General features: G+C 39.6%; 1 protein-coding gene across 3 annotated transcripts in view; it reads left to right on the plus strand.

Annotated features, from left to right (window-relative positions):
* LOC126253491 (dynein heavy chain, cytoplasmic) overlaps window positions 1-14,811 on the plus strand; it is a 237,472-nt gene that overhangs the window by 49,240 nt on the left and 173,421 nt on the right. For 2 of the 3 annotated variants that reach the window (XM_049954865.1, XM_049954866.1), the window contains exons 11-13: window positions 590-828; window positions 8,957-9,091; window positions 10,015-10,053. In XM_049954865.1, coding sequence (XP_049810822.1) covers window positions 590-828; window positions 8,957-9,091; window positions 10,015-10,053 — 413 coding nt within the window. The remainder of the gene's footprint in view (window positions 1-589; window positions 829-8,956; window positions 9,092-10,014; window positions 10,054-14,811) is intronic. The other variant, XM_049954867.1, reaches the window with a different exon arrangement.

Genomic DNA, 14,811 nt, shown 5'->3' on the forward strand with positions numbered 1-14,811 from the left:
ATCCTGTGGAGAGTTTTCAGGGATGTGGAAACAGTCAAATTATACATTAACAGGAAGAAACTGCAGGCTGCTTTTGTAAATTATACTAACAATAAATAGATTTGTATTAAACTTATTGCACTGATAATTATGGGAATTCCTTCTAGATTATTTTGTATAAGTATGTGCATATTTTTTAAGATAAAGGGAAAATAGTAGGTGGTAACAGATCATTACTACACATCATGATAAAAGGTAACAAAACAAACAACTTGATTTAGGGGAAATGAACAGTGCAAATATATTAATTTGGATCTTCAGCTTCTGGCTATATGATAGCTTACAAAGATGGAGATTAAGCAATCCATTGCTGTGGCACTATCACCTGACACAGTCACTGTTTACAGAAACTCACTGTGGGAATACACGCTAAATTATGTATTCGGTTTACAATCTCTTTGAAAGTCTGTAATGATTTTTTTAAATGTTGCATCTTTCGAAGTGAGGCTGATCATGAGGAGTGATTATTCCCTACACGACCTGGTATGCTCTTGTGTGATAGTTTTTCTCTGCTGGCACATGTATTTTGACCTTGCACTTAATGTTTCAGGAAAAGGCTGGGAAAACCACATTGAAGGACAAAACTTGAAGGCTGATGGAGATAGTTTCAGAGTCAAGCTGAACACTCAAGAGATCTTTGACGAGTGGGCACGGAAAGTCCAGTTAAGGAACTTGGGTGTTGGTGGTCGTATTTTTGCTATTGATAGCCAACGTTCGAGGACTGGTCGTGGCAATGTGCTCAAGCTGAGGGTTAATTTCTTACCAGAAATAATTACGCTTTCAAAAGAGGTAAGCCTTAGGCATATTGTTTGTTATGGCCCTATGACCTTGTTCATTGATATATGAACAGCAAATTCAGCTGGGTGGGAAAAGTTTTGATTGTAGCCCCCTTATGTTAGCGTAATCTGTGTGGATTTTTACAGAAAGAAATTACATTTAAAATGAAATCACCATTCAGCGATTTTGCTGGTGCATCAGTTGTTGCTTTTCAGCTGAAACCATTTAATAGTTCAGGAAGCAAATCACTAATCTGAATAAATCTTTTAAAGACATGAGCTGTCCTCTAATGGGATGTAAAAATGCACGTGGACAGGAAACTGGTAATGTCACAGTGTGGAATTACATGTTCCACTACACTGCAGTGTGTGACATAAATGATCTGGCATGTCAGATTTTTGTCTCATGGAGGGGAATGTGGTCAGCGAGACGGGACATTGTTTAATGTCGCAAGCAGAACATAGGATCTGCCATATTGTATGCCATTAAACGTCATATTTGATGGATTTTGTTTTTCATAGAATGTGTGATAAAAATATTGCATTGGCAAATTGAGGATCTCTTGAAAATGTATTGTTTTAGCTATAATTTTTTGTAATAAAGTGACAGGCAACTACTTGTTGGTAGGCAAAGGCTTCCTGTGGTTACCATTTTTAGTGTTATAATTTGGGTGCTATGAAAGCGTACCATTTCTGTGCTACAGCACAGTTACGATCTATCAAAATCGTGTCTTTTTTGGCATATTCAGAATCAAATAGCAACATTCTACATCTACATCTACATTTATACTCCGCAAGCCACCCAACGGTGTGTGGCGGAGGGCACTTTACGTGCCACTGTCATTACCTCCCTTTCCTGTTCCAGTCGCGTATGGTTCGCGGGAAGAACGACTGTCTGAAAGCCTCCGTGCACGCTCTAATCTCTCTAATTTTACATTCGTGATCTCCTCGGGAGGTATAAGTAGGGGGAAGCAATATATTCGATACCTCATCCAGAAACGCACCCTCTCGAATCCTGGCGAGCAAGCTACACTGCGATGCAGAGCGCCTCTCTTGCAGAGTCTGCCACTTGAGTTTGTTAAACATCTCGTAACGCTATCACGGTTACCAAATAACCCTGTGACGAAAAGCGCTGCTCTTCTTTGGATCTTCTCTATCTCCTCCGTCAACCCGATCTGGTACGGATCCCACACTGATGAGCAATACTCAAGTATAGGTCGAACGAGTGTTTTGTAAGCCACCTCCTTTGTTGATGGACTACATTTTCTAAGGACTCTCCCAATGAATCTCAACCTGGTACCTGCCTTACCAACAATTAATTTTATATGATCATTCCACTTCAAATCGTTCCGCATGCATACTCATAGATACTTTACAGAAGTAACTGCTACCAGTGTTTGTTCCGCTATCATATAATCATACAATAAAGGATCCTTCTTTCTATGTATTCGCAATACATTACATTTGTCTATGTTAAGGGTCAGTTGCCACTCCCTGCACCAAGTGCCTATCTGCTGCAGATCTTCCTGCATTTCGCTACAATTTTCTAATGCTGCAACTTCTCTGTATACTACAGCATCATCCGCGAAAAGCCACATGGAACTTCCGACACTATCTACTAGGTCATTTATATATATTGTGAAAAGCAATGGCCCCATAACACTCCCCTGTGGCACGTCAGAGGTTACTTTAACGTCTGTAGATGTCTCTCCATTGATAACAATATGCTGTGTTCTGTCTGCTAAAACAGAGGTACAGTCTTTTGATAATGTATGCCATACAGTGATCAGCCAGAACATTATGACCACCTACCTAGTAGCCAGTATGTCAGCCTTTGGCACAGACAACAATGGCGATGCGTTGTGGCATCAAAACAGTGTGGCCTTGGTAGGTCATTGGAGAGAGTTGGCAGTACATATGCACACACGTCACCTAATTCCTGTAAATTCCGGGAGAGGGGGCACTGAACTCTCTCTATGTTCAGTCCAGTCACATCCCAGATGTTTTCAATCAAGTTCAGATTGTGCGATTTGGGGGACCAGCCACTGTGTTACTTGAATCACTCCATTACACTCTTGACCTTGTGAAATGGCTCATTACCTTGTTTAAAAATGCCACAGCTGTCTGGAAACATGATTGTCATGAAGGGGTGTAAGTTGTCTACAGCCAGTGTACAATGCTCTGTGGCTGTCATGGTGTCTTGCTCGAGCTCCACTGGACCCATGGATGCCCATATGTATGTTACCGACAGAATAATGGAGCCGCCACCAGCTTGTCACTGTCTCACAGTACAGGTGTCAAGGAACTGTTTCTCTGGAGGAAAATGGATTCGGGTCCTGTCATCGGCATGATGAAGAAGGTATCTGGAGTCATCAGACCATACAGTGCTATGCCACAGCACAAACATCCAGTGCTGATGGTGTCATGCCAATTTGTTGTAGCTGCCAATGTCATAGTGTTAACATTGACACATGTACAGGTCGTCGGCTGCAGAGGCCCATCGTTAGGAGTGTTCGGTGCACTTTGTGTTCAGACACACTTGTACTCTGTCCAGCATTAAAGTCTGATTTTAGTTCTGTCACAGTTCGCCACCTGTCCTGTTTTATCGGTCTTCCCAGCCTACAGCGTCAGACATCTATAATGAGAGATGGCCACCGAACCTCACAAAGTCTGGGTTTGGTTTGATCTTGGTTTTTTCACATGTTGAAGACACTCTCCACAGCTCTCCTCGAACATCAAACAAGTCAGTCAGTTCCTGAAATGCTTGTACCGGGTGTCGGGTCCATCATAATGTGCCCTCAGTCAGACCTAGATCGCGCAGCTTCCCCATTCTAAACATGGACAGCATGCTCATTGATACTGCATGCACTGTGCATGTGTCTATCTAGCAGTCATTCCTCACCAAGTGATGCTGCTATTGCCTGGACAGTCTTATAGTGATAGTAGGTCAGTGGTCATAATGTTCTGCTTGATCAGTGTTTATGGAGGCCCAGTTGCTCTTTTATTTTCTGAAACATTCTGGGTCTGTCGTGTTCATTTAATAGAAGTAGTATCGTGAAAGTCAATTATTTATTGTAAGTAGTATGGAATGGGGGTAAGAAATGAAAGAGGAAGCCACCTGGTAGCATTTTGTACAGAGCATAACTTAATCACACTTGGTACAAGAATCATGAAAGAAGGTTGTGTACATGGAAGAGGTCTGAAGACACTAAAAGGTTCCAGGAAGATTATATAATGGTAAGATAGAGATTTAGGAACCAGGTTTTAAATTGTAAGACCTTTCCAGGGGCATATGTGGACTCTGACCACAACCTGTTGGTTATGAACTGTAGATTAAAACTGAAGAAACTGCAAATAAAACTGAAGAAACTGCGAAAAAGGTGGGAATTTAAGGAGATGGGACCTAGATAAACTGAAAGAACCAGAAGTTGTAGAGAGTTTCAGAGAGAGCATTAGAGAACGATGGACAAGAATGGGGGGAAAGAAATACAGTAGAAGAAGAATGGGTAGCTTTGAGGGACGAAATAGTGAAGTCAGCAAGGATCAAGTAGGTAAAAAGATTAGGGCTTGTAGTAATCCTTGGGTAACAGAAGAGATATTGAATTTAACTGATGAAAGGAGAAAATATAAAAATACAGTAAATGAAGCAGACAAAAAGGAATACAAATGTCTCAAAAATGATATAGACAGGAAGTGCAAAATGGCTAAGCAGGGATGGCTAGAGGATAAATGTAAGGGTGTAGAGGCATATATCACTAGGGATAAGATAGATCCTGTCTACAGGAAAATTAAAGAGACCTTTGGAGAACAGAGAACACTTTGTATGAATATCAAGGGCTCAGATGGAAAACCAGTTCTAAGCAAAGAAGGGAAAGCAGAAAGGTGGAAGGAGTATATAGAGAGTCTATACAAGGGTGATGTACTTGTGGACAATATTATGGAAATGGAAGAGGATGTAGATGAAGATGAAATGGGAGATAAGATACTGTGTGAAGAGTTTGACAGAGCACTGAAAGACCTATGTCGGAACTAGGCCCTGAGAGTAGACAACATTCCATTAGAACTACTGATAGCCTTGGAAGAGCCAGCCCTGACAAAACTCTACCATCTGCTGAATAAGATGTACGAGACAGGTGAAATACCGTATTTACTCGAATCTAAGCCGCACTCGAATCTAAGCCGCACCTGAAAAATGAGACTCGAAATCGAGGAAAAAAAATTTCCCGAATCTAAGCCGCACCTGAAATCTGAGACTCGAAATTCAAGGGGAGAGGAAAGTTTTAGGCCGCACTTCCAAATCGAAACAAAGTTGGTCCATTGTAATATGAGACACAATTTAGGTTGAATGAATGACGATACAGCTGTAGTAGTTTGGTTCGAGTCGTAAGCTTAGCAGTTAAGCTTTACCAGGTAGCCGTTGTTATGCGTCAGGCGCTCCGTCCGTATTTATACGGGTACCCTTCCTTTTTCACGTGCTTCGTCTGGTTTGAATTGATTGCTTATTTTTCTTTGATCTGACAAGTGCAGTTCTCTTTGTTATAGGTGTTTCCGTCACTCAAAGCTGAAAATGCATTACTGTGCTGTGTCATGCATTGTTAGTCACATTCTGAAAATGAGGGTTTACGGCCTGTCGCCACTCGCGGCATGGCTTGCTTTTGTGCACGCTACCGCCACTTACAATTAAAAAAAACACAGAGGAATCGTCTCATTAGCGAAACAATGGCAAAAGACTGCTATTCGTTGCTATTTACACTGCTGCTTTCTTTGATAATGATCAACAAGAACCAAATAATAGACTGCGTATGATAGATGATGTTCTGAACGAGAATTTAGCGAAAAATTTTTCCGTTTGAAAATCTTTGCAGATGCCTCTTTAGTACATTACATTATGCACAGAAATTAGTCATCTTAGATTTAAAAATCTAGTCAATTGCCGAGCTTCATTTCTGACTGTATCACTATTAGGCATAAGAATAATAAGAATATAAACATGACATGGTATGTATATTCTTCCGTGTCTGCTGTTGTCTCACTCTAGTTTCGTAGTTTATTAGGCAGACAGGATTTAAATGAGATAGCAGCAAACACGAAAGAATACATGGCAAAATGTTTATATTCGTATTATTCTTATGGTGAAGAGAATACTGCATGTGATTCACAATTCATAAAAGTTCCTATTAGCAACCATTTCTTCTCACAGTTAGGAAAAAATTCAGAAAGTAGAGTTGGCCATATTCACAAATATCCCAAACAGTCTTGCCAATCGGATTTTCGTAGTACATTGAAATGCTGCTACGTTCGAAGAGGAACAATATGGAATTTGTATTTACTTCGTTGGATAATGTATGAAAATGCAGTGGTCGAAACTCGGGGCGGAGAAAAAAAAAAGCTCGTCTTCCACCTTTTTTTATTTATTTACTGACTCAGAGGTTTTGGTGCCAGTATTTGTCTTTGTGCCTGCGAAGCATGCCTGCGTAGCGCTACATATATTAGACGACAGAAGTTAGTTGTGGCGGCACCTACCAACATTTTTCAGAACTTCCGCTTACTTTGCACTCGATTCTAAGCTGCAGGCGGTTTTTTGGATCACAAAAACCGGAAAAAAAGTGCGGCTCAGATTAGAGTAAATACGGTACCCTCAGACTTCAAGAAGAATATAATAATCCCTTCCCCAAAGAAAGCAGGTGCTGACAGGTGTGAAAATTACTGAACTATCAGTTTAAAAAGTCACAGCTGCAGAATACTAACACGAATTTTTTACAGATGAATGGAAAATGTGGTAGAAGCCAACCTCTGGGAAGATCAGTTTGGATTCTGTAGAAATGTTGGATCATGTGAGGCAACACTGACCTTACAAATTACCTTAGAAGATGCATTAAAGAAAGGCAAACCTAAGTTTCTAGCATTTATAGACTTAGAGAAAGGTTTTGATAATGTTGAGTGGAACACTCTATCAAATTCTGAAGGTGGCAGGGGTAAAATACAGGGGGCAAAAGGCTATTTACAATTTGTACAGAAACCAGATGGCAGTTATAAGAGCCGAGGGGCATGAATGAGAAGCAGAGGTTGGGAAGGGAGTGACACAGGGATGTAGCCTATCCCCGATGTTATTCAGTCTGTATACTGAGCAAGCAGTAAAGGAAACAAAAGAAAAATTAGAAGTAGGAATTAAATTCCATGGAGAAGAAATAAAAACTTTGAGGTTTGCTAATGGCATTGTAATTCTGTCAGACAGCAAGGGACCTGGAAGAGCAGTTGAATGGAATGGACAGTGTCTTGAAAGGAGGATATAAGATGAACATCAACAAAAGCAAAACGAGGATAATGGAATGTAGTCGAATTAAATTGGATGATGCTGAGGGAATTAGTTTAGGAACTGAGACACTTAAAGTAGTAGATGGGTTTTGTTATTTGGGGAGCAGAAAACTGATGATGGTCAAAGTAGAGAGGATATAAAATGTAGACTGCCAATGGTAAGGAAAGAGTTTCTGAAGAAGAGAAATTTGTTAATATCGAATATAGTCTTTTCTAAAAGTATTTGATTGGAGTGTAGCCATGTATGAATGTGAAACATGGACAATAAATAGTTTAGACAAGAAGAGAATAGAAGCTTTCAAAATGTGGTGCTACAGAAGAATGCTGAAGATTAGATAGGTTGATCATGTAAGTAATGAAGAGGTACCGAATAGAGTGGGGAGAAGAGAAATTTGTGGCACAATTTGACTTGAAGGGATTGGCTTGTAGGACATGATCTGAGGCATGAAGGGACCAACAATTTAGTATTAGTATCAGAGGGCAGTGTAGAGAGTAAAAGTCGTAGAGGGAGACCAAGAGAGAAATACACTAAGCAGATTCAGAAGGCTGTAGGTTGCAGTAGGTACTGGGATATGAAGAATCTTGCACAGTATAGAGTACCATGGAGGGCTGCATCAAACCAGTCTCTGGACTGTCGACGATGACAAGTAATTTATTGGTAAAACTGTAGAGGAATACAGGGATTGGAATGCATCTAGCAAATAATTGAGGACGTAAGTTGCAGGTGCTACTCTGAGGTGAAGAGGGTGGCACAGGAGATGAATTTGTGGTGGGCCGCGTCAAGATAGTCAGAAGGCTGATGATGACTCAAAAAATATATAAATAAATAAATAAAATCTTGTTGCAAAGGCTAATGACTGGACTGTTTCTCCAGTGGCCAGAAATCATAATGTGACTGCAGTTGGTCTTGACAGTAAACCCAAGTTACACACTGGAACTGTCCATTACTATGAAACTTTCTGTGGGTTTATGGAGTGGCTCATGTTTTATATCTTACCAGTAAATATATTTTTCATTGATGCTGAGAAGCTTCAGAAGAATCTTCTTTTCCATTCAAATGAAACTGTGAAACAGAATTTTGATCTTGAAATCTGTGTCATGTGTTTCTTCAGAGTGTTGGTAGTCAATGCAAAATTGAGAATTTGGGTAATATGTATGCGTAAACTGACATTACAATTTACATGGACTTTAGTCAATTTAAAACTGAAAATGGGATGAAAATCCAGTTGAGTTAATGAAAAACTTCTAGTATGTGTCTCAGATTGTTGTACAGCATTATGCAGTATTCACTAACAGCAATTCAGTGTTCAAGGCATTGATGAGTCAAGAATCTTGTTTTTTATTTGCTCCACTCATCTTTGACAATCACTAACAAATTTAATGCAGCTACATTATTTTCATCTATTTTCATAAAGAAGCTGTCTGATTTCGAGCCAAATAAAGCTGACAATGGCCACTAGAGGGCACTGGGAGTACAGAACGCATTATCTAGCTCGTCCTGTGTGCCAATGGCACTGTCACTTGTGAAGTTGGGTGTTGGGCCTGTGTTCACATCAGCATCAGCTGCCTGGTCCTGTATGAGGATGCCTTTAAGCAATGCAGAATGTTGAAGATAGTGTGATACTAGACCTAAGGAGTTCCCATGTACAGAAATAAATGGAGTCTTGTGTAAATTAAGTGGTTGCTTATTGAAACCTGTTTGTGAGAAATACTGTAAAGTTTGGTTGTAGTAATAGTGTGTGTGTGTGTGTGTGTGTGTGTGTGTGTGTGTGTGTGTTTATGCATTCTTAATGTTAAAAATAATATTTCTTTTTTTCTTGTCTAAGGTCCGAAATCTGAAGAACTTGGGTTTCAGAGTTCCTCTTGCAATTGTTAATAAAGCCCATCAAGCAAACCAGATATATCCTTTGGCCATATCTTTAATTGAAAGTGTCAGGACATATGAGAGAACACTGGAGAAGGTGTGTAGTGTTGTTTTAATATAGCTATTAGAAAGAAATTTTCATAAACACCACTCTCATAATCTTACTACTGCTAACCACTTACTTAATGTTAGTGCCATTTAAAGAATATCACTATTGCCAACAAAGATAGTTTACTATGTCATTTTGTGTGGTCTATACTTTGAGTGCAGATTTTGTTAGTTACTGTTAACAGTAACTATTAACTTATTTTTTTTCCTAGTTCAGGATTTTCCAATAGAACATCTGTTATTAGCATGCTTTGTTTCTTTGTGTGATTGCTATAGAAGATATTTTTTGTGTGGTCTCTGCAGAAAAATAATTGGAGAGCAGCCTGCTGCCACATGTGCTACTTATGTTATCTGTTGCTGTTTTTTGTTTGTCTTACCTTCTGTTATAGTTATTCCTGTGCATGTAAAAGTATTGACTTAAGGAAACTGACTTAAAGAAATTGTTATTTTCTGACTTAACGTGAAAGTTTAAAGCCACCATCCACTGTGTAACTTTGCACATTTCAAATGCCGGGCAGCTTGGGCATGAAAGTAAACAGTTCATTTCACTTTAGAAATGTAATTATTGTAACTTAATGCTCACTACAGTTCGTAGTTTCTGAGATTCAGTTTTAGGTATGATCTAGATATTGATAGAATTGATGTTGACTGAACAGTGGATGTTGGCTGCTGCACTATCAGTGCTAATTTAGCAATATGAAGTACTATGAAAAATGTGTTCATAAAATTTGAATTGATTGTGTTATGTCCAGAGAAGTTTTGTTATTTAGATGTGATAAGTTCTAGAAATTATCCTATAGTTTGAAATTGTGTTAAAAATGATTACATCCTATAAGCATGAGTGCATTTGAAACAGCACTCAGTTTTAATGTATGTTAACATGTTTTGTTTTTCTTCCTTACAATCCATCAGCTCTTGAACCGGAGTTCTCCCAATAGCCCGTCATTCAAGGTAGAGATAGCAAGCACATAATTGTCGAAAATACTAATACCTGTTAACTGCCTGAATGTTTGTTTGAGCCTGAGCATTTTGCCTGTGCTGTTAATTCCTGTTATGTGTGTTATTGGACTGACTGATTTGCTTTGTGAATCTATATGGAAGACAGTATTTCCTGTGATGTTCATTCACATACTTTTCTGCGATAATTATTTTGTTCTTTGTTCACTTCTGGTGTGTAAATATTCTGTTGATATAAATTGTAGACTTTAATCCCCTGTTCCTTTGGTGTGGTGGCCAAGTCAGTGACTTTGGTCATTTTGTTGTTGGAAAGTAATATAGGAATGAAAAATAGCATGACACAGGATGAATTACTGCATGTATTTGTCAGCTGTTAGCTTTAGTCATTATTGCTCTCCTGATAGAGCTTTATGTTTAAATTACTTACTGTATTTTTCCTGTAAAGAGCAAATACAGGGAGGAAATGGCTGCTGTTGCATTATATGCATGCAGTACAGATGCCTACAGAGCAAATGCAATACATGCACTGCAAATGGCCAAAGAAAGGTGGATTGTGTTTATCTTCTGTGTTTTGTGTCAGTTAAAAAACTTTTGTCTGTTTGAGTTTGCATCTGTTTCATGTATTTCATATAATAAAGCCTAACATTTCACGTATCGTGTGAAAATATGTTTCTCCTTTATCTGAGTTATATCCAGAGGAGAAATTTATGTAGTTACAATTCAACTGTTTTGTGTATTTAATGTTATACTTTTTTTTGTGGGCTCTTACTGAAAAACAAACTCTTGATACAGAAGAATATTAAGTTCACATAAACTGACATGCAGTGAATAGCAGCATGATGATGCTTCTTTTCTCACGTATTTTGCGTAATTGTAGGGCTTATTATGTTGTTGAAGTTAAAGAATTGAATGTTCCCATTTTCACCAGTTCATCCCCTTGTACAGCCTACAGTTGTTTCTGAGCAAGGTGGCACAGTGGTCAAAGGAAAGGGCTTGCAATTAATAAGACTGGGGTTCAGGTCCTTGTGTTTACCATCCAGAATTTTGTTCTCTGTGGCTTCCCTAAATTGATGCCAAAACAAGAATAGTTTGTTAAAAAGAACGCAGCTGCTTTCCTTCCTCATCCTGTGTGGACAGTACTGGATTTCCTTACTATGTTGATTTAATGTGGATTTTATACACATTTTTGTGAGTTACCTGTACATATTGATCACTTGATAATGCCGTAGCGGCCAAAATTGTCTGATTGTTGTAGACTGATAAAGCATACTTAAGGAAAAATGACTACACTTAATATTTCACGGAGTAGAATTTTCTTAGATGCAGTCACCAAAAATTACACGAGTATTCAGTCTATACAGTGTATTGCTCTCTCTATGCTTTTTAAATGAAGCTACACATCTGCACAATTTCATTCTCATTAACCTTAGTTGCATATGGGAAGTCTGCTGGAACATTGTATGGATGTTTGTTACATAACACACAATTTAAGTGAGTACACCACTACTCTCAGCAGTGAAGAGTGGATCCAAAGAGTCAGTTATTTTAATTGTCATTGCACATACTAGACAATGTAAACACAAATGCAGAATAGCAATAACTGACAGCTGTGCTCTTCCATAAAAAAAGCTGAAGCTTTTCATTAGGAATCACTCCAGATCAAGGACGACTTGAATTGCTCAAGTTAGTTCCGGCAGACTCTTGCTGTGACCTCTGAACTGGAGTCATGGGTAGGATAGTATCAGCAGGCGGTCAACAAATGACAGTCCATGTCTACATTGTAATTCTTTAAGGTTTCCCAGTAATTGGTTGACATCTTGAGGTGTGGGGTATTGTGCCGTATATTAGCGTTGTTCATGCACAATATTTTGACAGTGTCATTTGTTATCTTCATCAGGTACTACATGAGACTGCTCATTGAGTGGAATGGGCCCAGTATTTATACCTATGATCTTCACCCTCAATGGCCAGTTCCAGGCATTCCATCTCCAGTCCATTCCCGCTAGAGAGGTGTCCTTGGGTGTTAAATCTTCTGTCCAGTGTGCCTGGCTGAGTGCTCATGTTCAGTTCTCAGTTCAGTGCGGTTCCAGAGTTCACCCTGTGATCAACTCCCACTATAAGCATCCTGTGATGTCCCGTCTTCGGTCCAGTGTGCCTGGTGCTCTGTCTGGGTTCATTCCCGATCTCTAAACTCTGTTCTTCTTCTGTGGAGTTATGCTGCTACCCTGTTAAATTTTCAGCAGTTTCAGTGCAGCATTCGAGGCTCTACTGAATTGGTACCCAATTACACAATTCATGAAGTTTTCTGTCACCTTTCTCTTATAACACTACCCCAATATCTGCAGATCTTTGCCAGAACCATTGTGCCATCATAATTCTTGGAAAGATTGAGTTCCAAACTTGGCAATGGCTGATTTAGTTGCCTGTCTTAGTTAGGTGTGCCTATTATGTTCTTTGCTTCTGATGTCTGCTGTCCTAGTTGTTTGGCCAACGTACGACATGCCACATTGACAAGGTATGTCACAAATTCTTGGTTTCTGTAATACCAGGTCATCTTTAACATTTCCCAGTAGTCTTCTTGTTTTGGTAGGTAGATAGAACACACACATCATATTATTCTTCCTGAGAATTGTGCCGATTTTGACAGAAATAGATTCCCCACAGGTCAGGTGTGCCACAGCCGAGGGCTGCCCATGGCTGCACCTCCTTTCTGCTTGTAAGATTGGCCCCCGTACATGCAATAAACTGAAGTCAGTATATGCCTGAATAGGTCCAACGGAGTATTGTCGGATTCCTCCGCAGTCAGTTTCAGTGGGTCTCTCAGTGGCACCTTGCTAAACAGGGATACCACACCAAAACAGTCCGCAGCTCGTGGTCTTTGGGCTAGCGTTGCTGCCTCTGAATCACGGGGTCCCAGATTCGATTCCTGGTTGGGGAGGTTCTATGTCCGGGGACTGGATGTTTGTGTTGTCCTCATCATTTCATCACCATCATTTGTGAGAGTGACGAGATTGGATTGCGAAAAGAAAATGGACTTTGTAAAAATTGGGACTTCGTACGGGCGTGATGGCCGTGCTGTTGAGCACCTCACAAACCAATTCTCATAATCACACCAAAACTGACCATTGTCACATTCTGTGATATGTAGTTGCTTGAGACTACAAAAAATCCTCAGAGTTGTGGATGTGATGAATACACTATTCACATATGAGGAAAAAAAGTTTCTTCCAGAACTTTGTCATCGGATACATTGATGCACCATTGTTGCTGACAGTTGGGCATAGTGGCGTGCTCTCTGTGTCTACTTTTGGCAGCTTATTTAGTCTAGGTGAAACTGACTCTCTATCGTAGTTGTTTCATGGGTTGTGGGGCATATCCATTTTCTTAAAGAGATCCCTGATGGTCTTGTCCTTTTGTAAGGTCACATTCCAAAGGCTCCTATGCAGGATCCTCCAGAAGTTGACACACTTCCTAATAATAATCAGCCTGCTACAAAATGGCTGCAGTTCCCTTTGTAAGCTGGCAAAGCCTCTCATCACTTGATGTTCGATTTTGGATGCATTGTCTTGACGAGTACCCCGCACGTCTCCCAGCGAATTTCTTCCGCCACATTTGATGGAAGTGTGTTGGCTAGTTAGTCCACTGTACTGATGAAACTGAAAATATCCACATTTCTGGGAAAGTTGCAAAATTGAAGCTCCTGCTGAGTACCTTTCAAAGTGGTGTCATTAAACACTTGCCACTTAGGTTCCAGGTGTGTAAATGGCCATGGGGAGGGAGAGGAGACTGTAGGTATAAATACTGGGCCTATTCCACTCTATGCCCAGTCTCAGGTAGCACGTGATGAAGGTAACTAGCCACGTTATTGAAATATTGTGCATGAACGGCACTGATATCCAGCCGAATACACAACACCTCAAGGTGTCTGTATCCACATTTATACTTACCAAATCATTGTGATGTTGGAGGTTTAAGGTACTGGTTATTGGAACATTGCATTTCACACCTCTAATGACGTGTATGTGTCAGAGTGCCTCGCCCAATAATGGTAATACAATTTTTTTTTCTATTTTCGGTGCTGTAGTTTATCATAATCATTCTGATGAAGAGATCAATTATGTTAACGGTTGCCATAAACCCATTGTATGTTACTAGAGAAATTTTTTACGCTATTTATATAAAATATGGTAAGTTGTACTTCACTCAACAGTTTATACCCTTTTTTTTTCAGTGTCAAAGTCTGTTGATAAAGTTATTAATGATTTCGTAATGTTGTTGCTGCATATGACGTATTTTAAAAATGACTACCTCAGAATGGCATTCATAAAATTCCTTTGAGATTGGATTGCAAGAGGTGGTACAGGATTGATGTTTTATGAGATCTTCGACCTAATCTTTCTTCGTGATTGATATGAAGAACTAACTTATGTGGTGGTGGGGAGGGCATGGAGGCAGTTTTTGGCGGGTATGGCAGTTGTACAGACAGAGTTATGTGAATGGAATGTTTGAGTGGCTGACTCTGCCCTACCCCATATTCTGCCTCGCGTCTCTACCTGATGCCTGATTAAGCAGCAGCACTGAGGCTAGGCACTCCCAATAAATGTATAATGGTAGTCTTTTTACAACTAAGAAATTTTCCTATCCCTCAATCTTTTGGACAGTGACCTTTTTAAATTGTATGCTTGCAACAGTACTAACAGTTAATGTGCTTTTACAAATTGTCTTCAGCAAAGCTACATTAATTCATTGGCT

This window comes from Schistocerca nitens, chromosome 4, assembly GCF_023898315.1.
Source record: "Schistocerca nitens isolate TAMUIC-IGC-003100 chromosome 4, iqSchNite1.1, whole genome shotgun sequence".
NCBI classification, from domain to species: Eukaryota; Metazoa; Arthropoda; class Insecta; order Orthoptera; family Acrididae; genus Schistocerca; species Schistocerca nitens.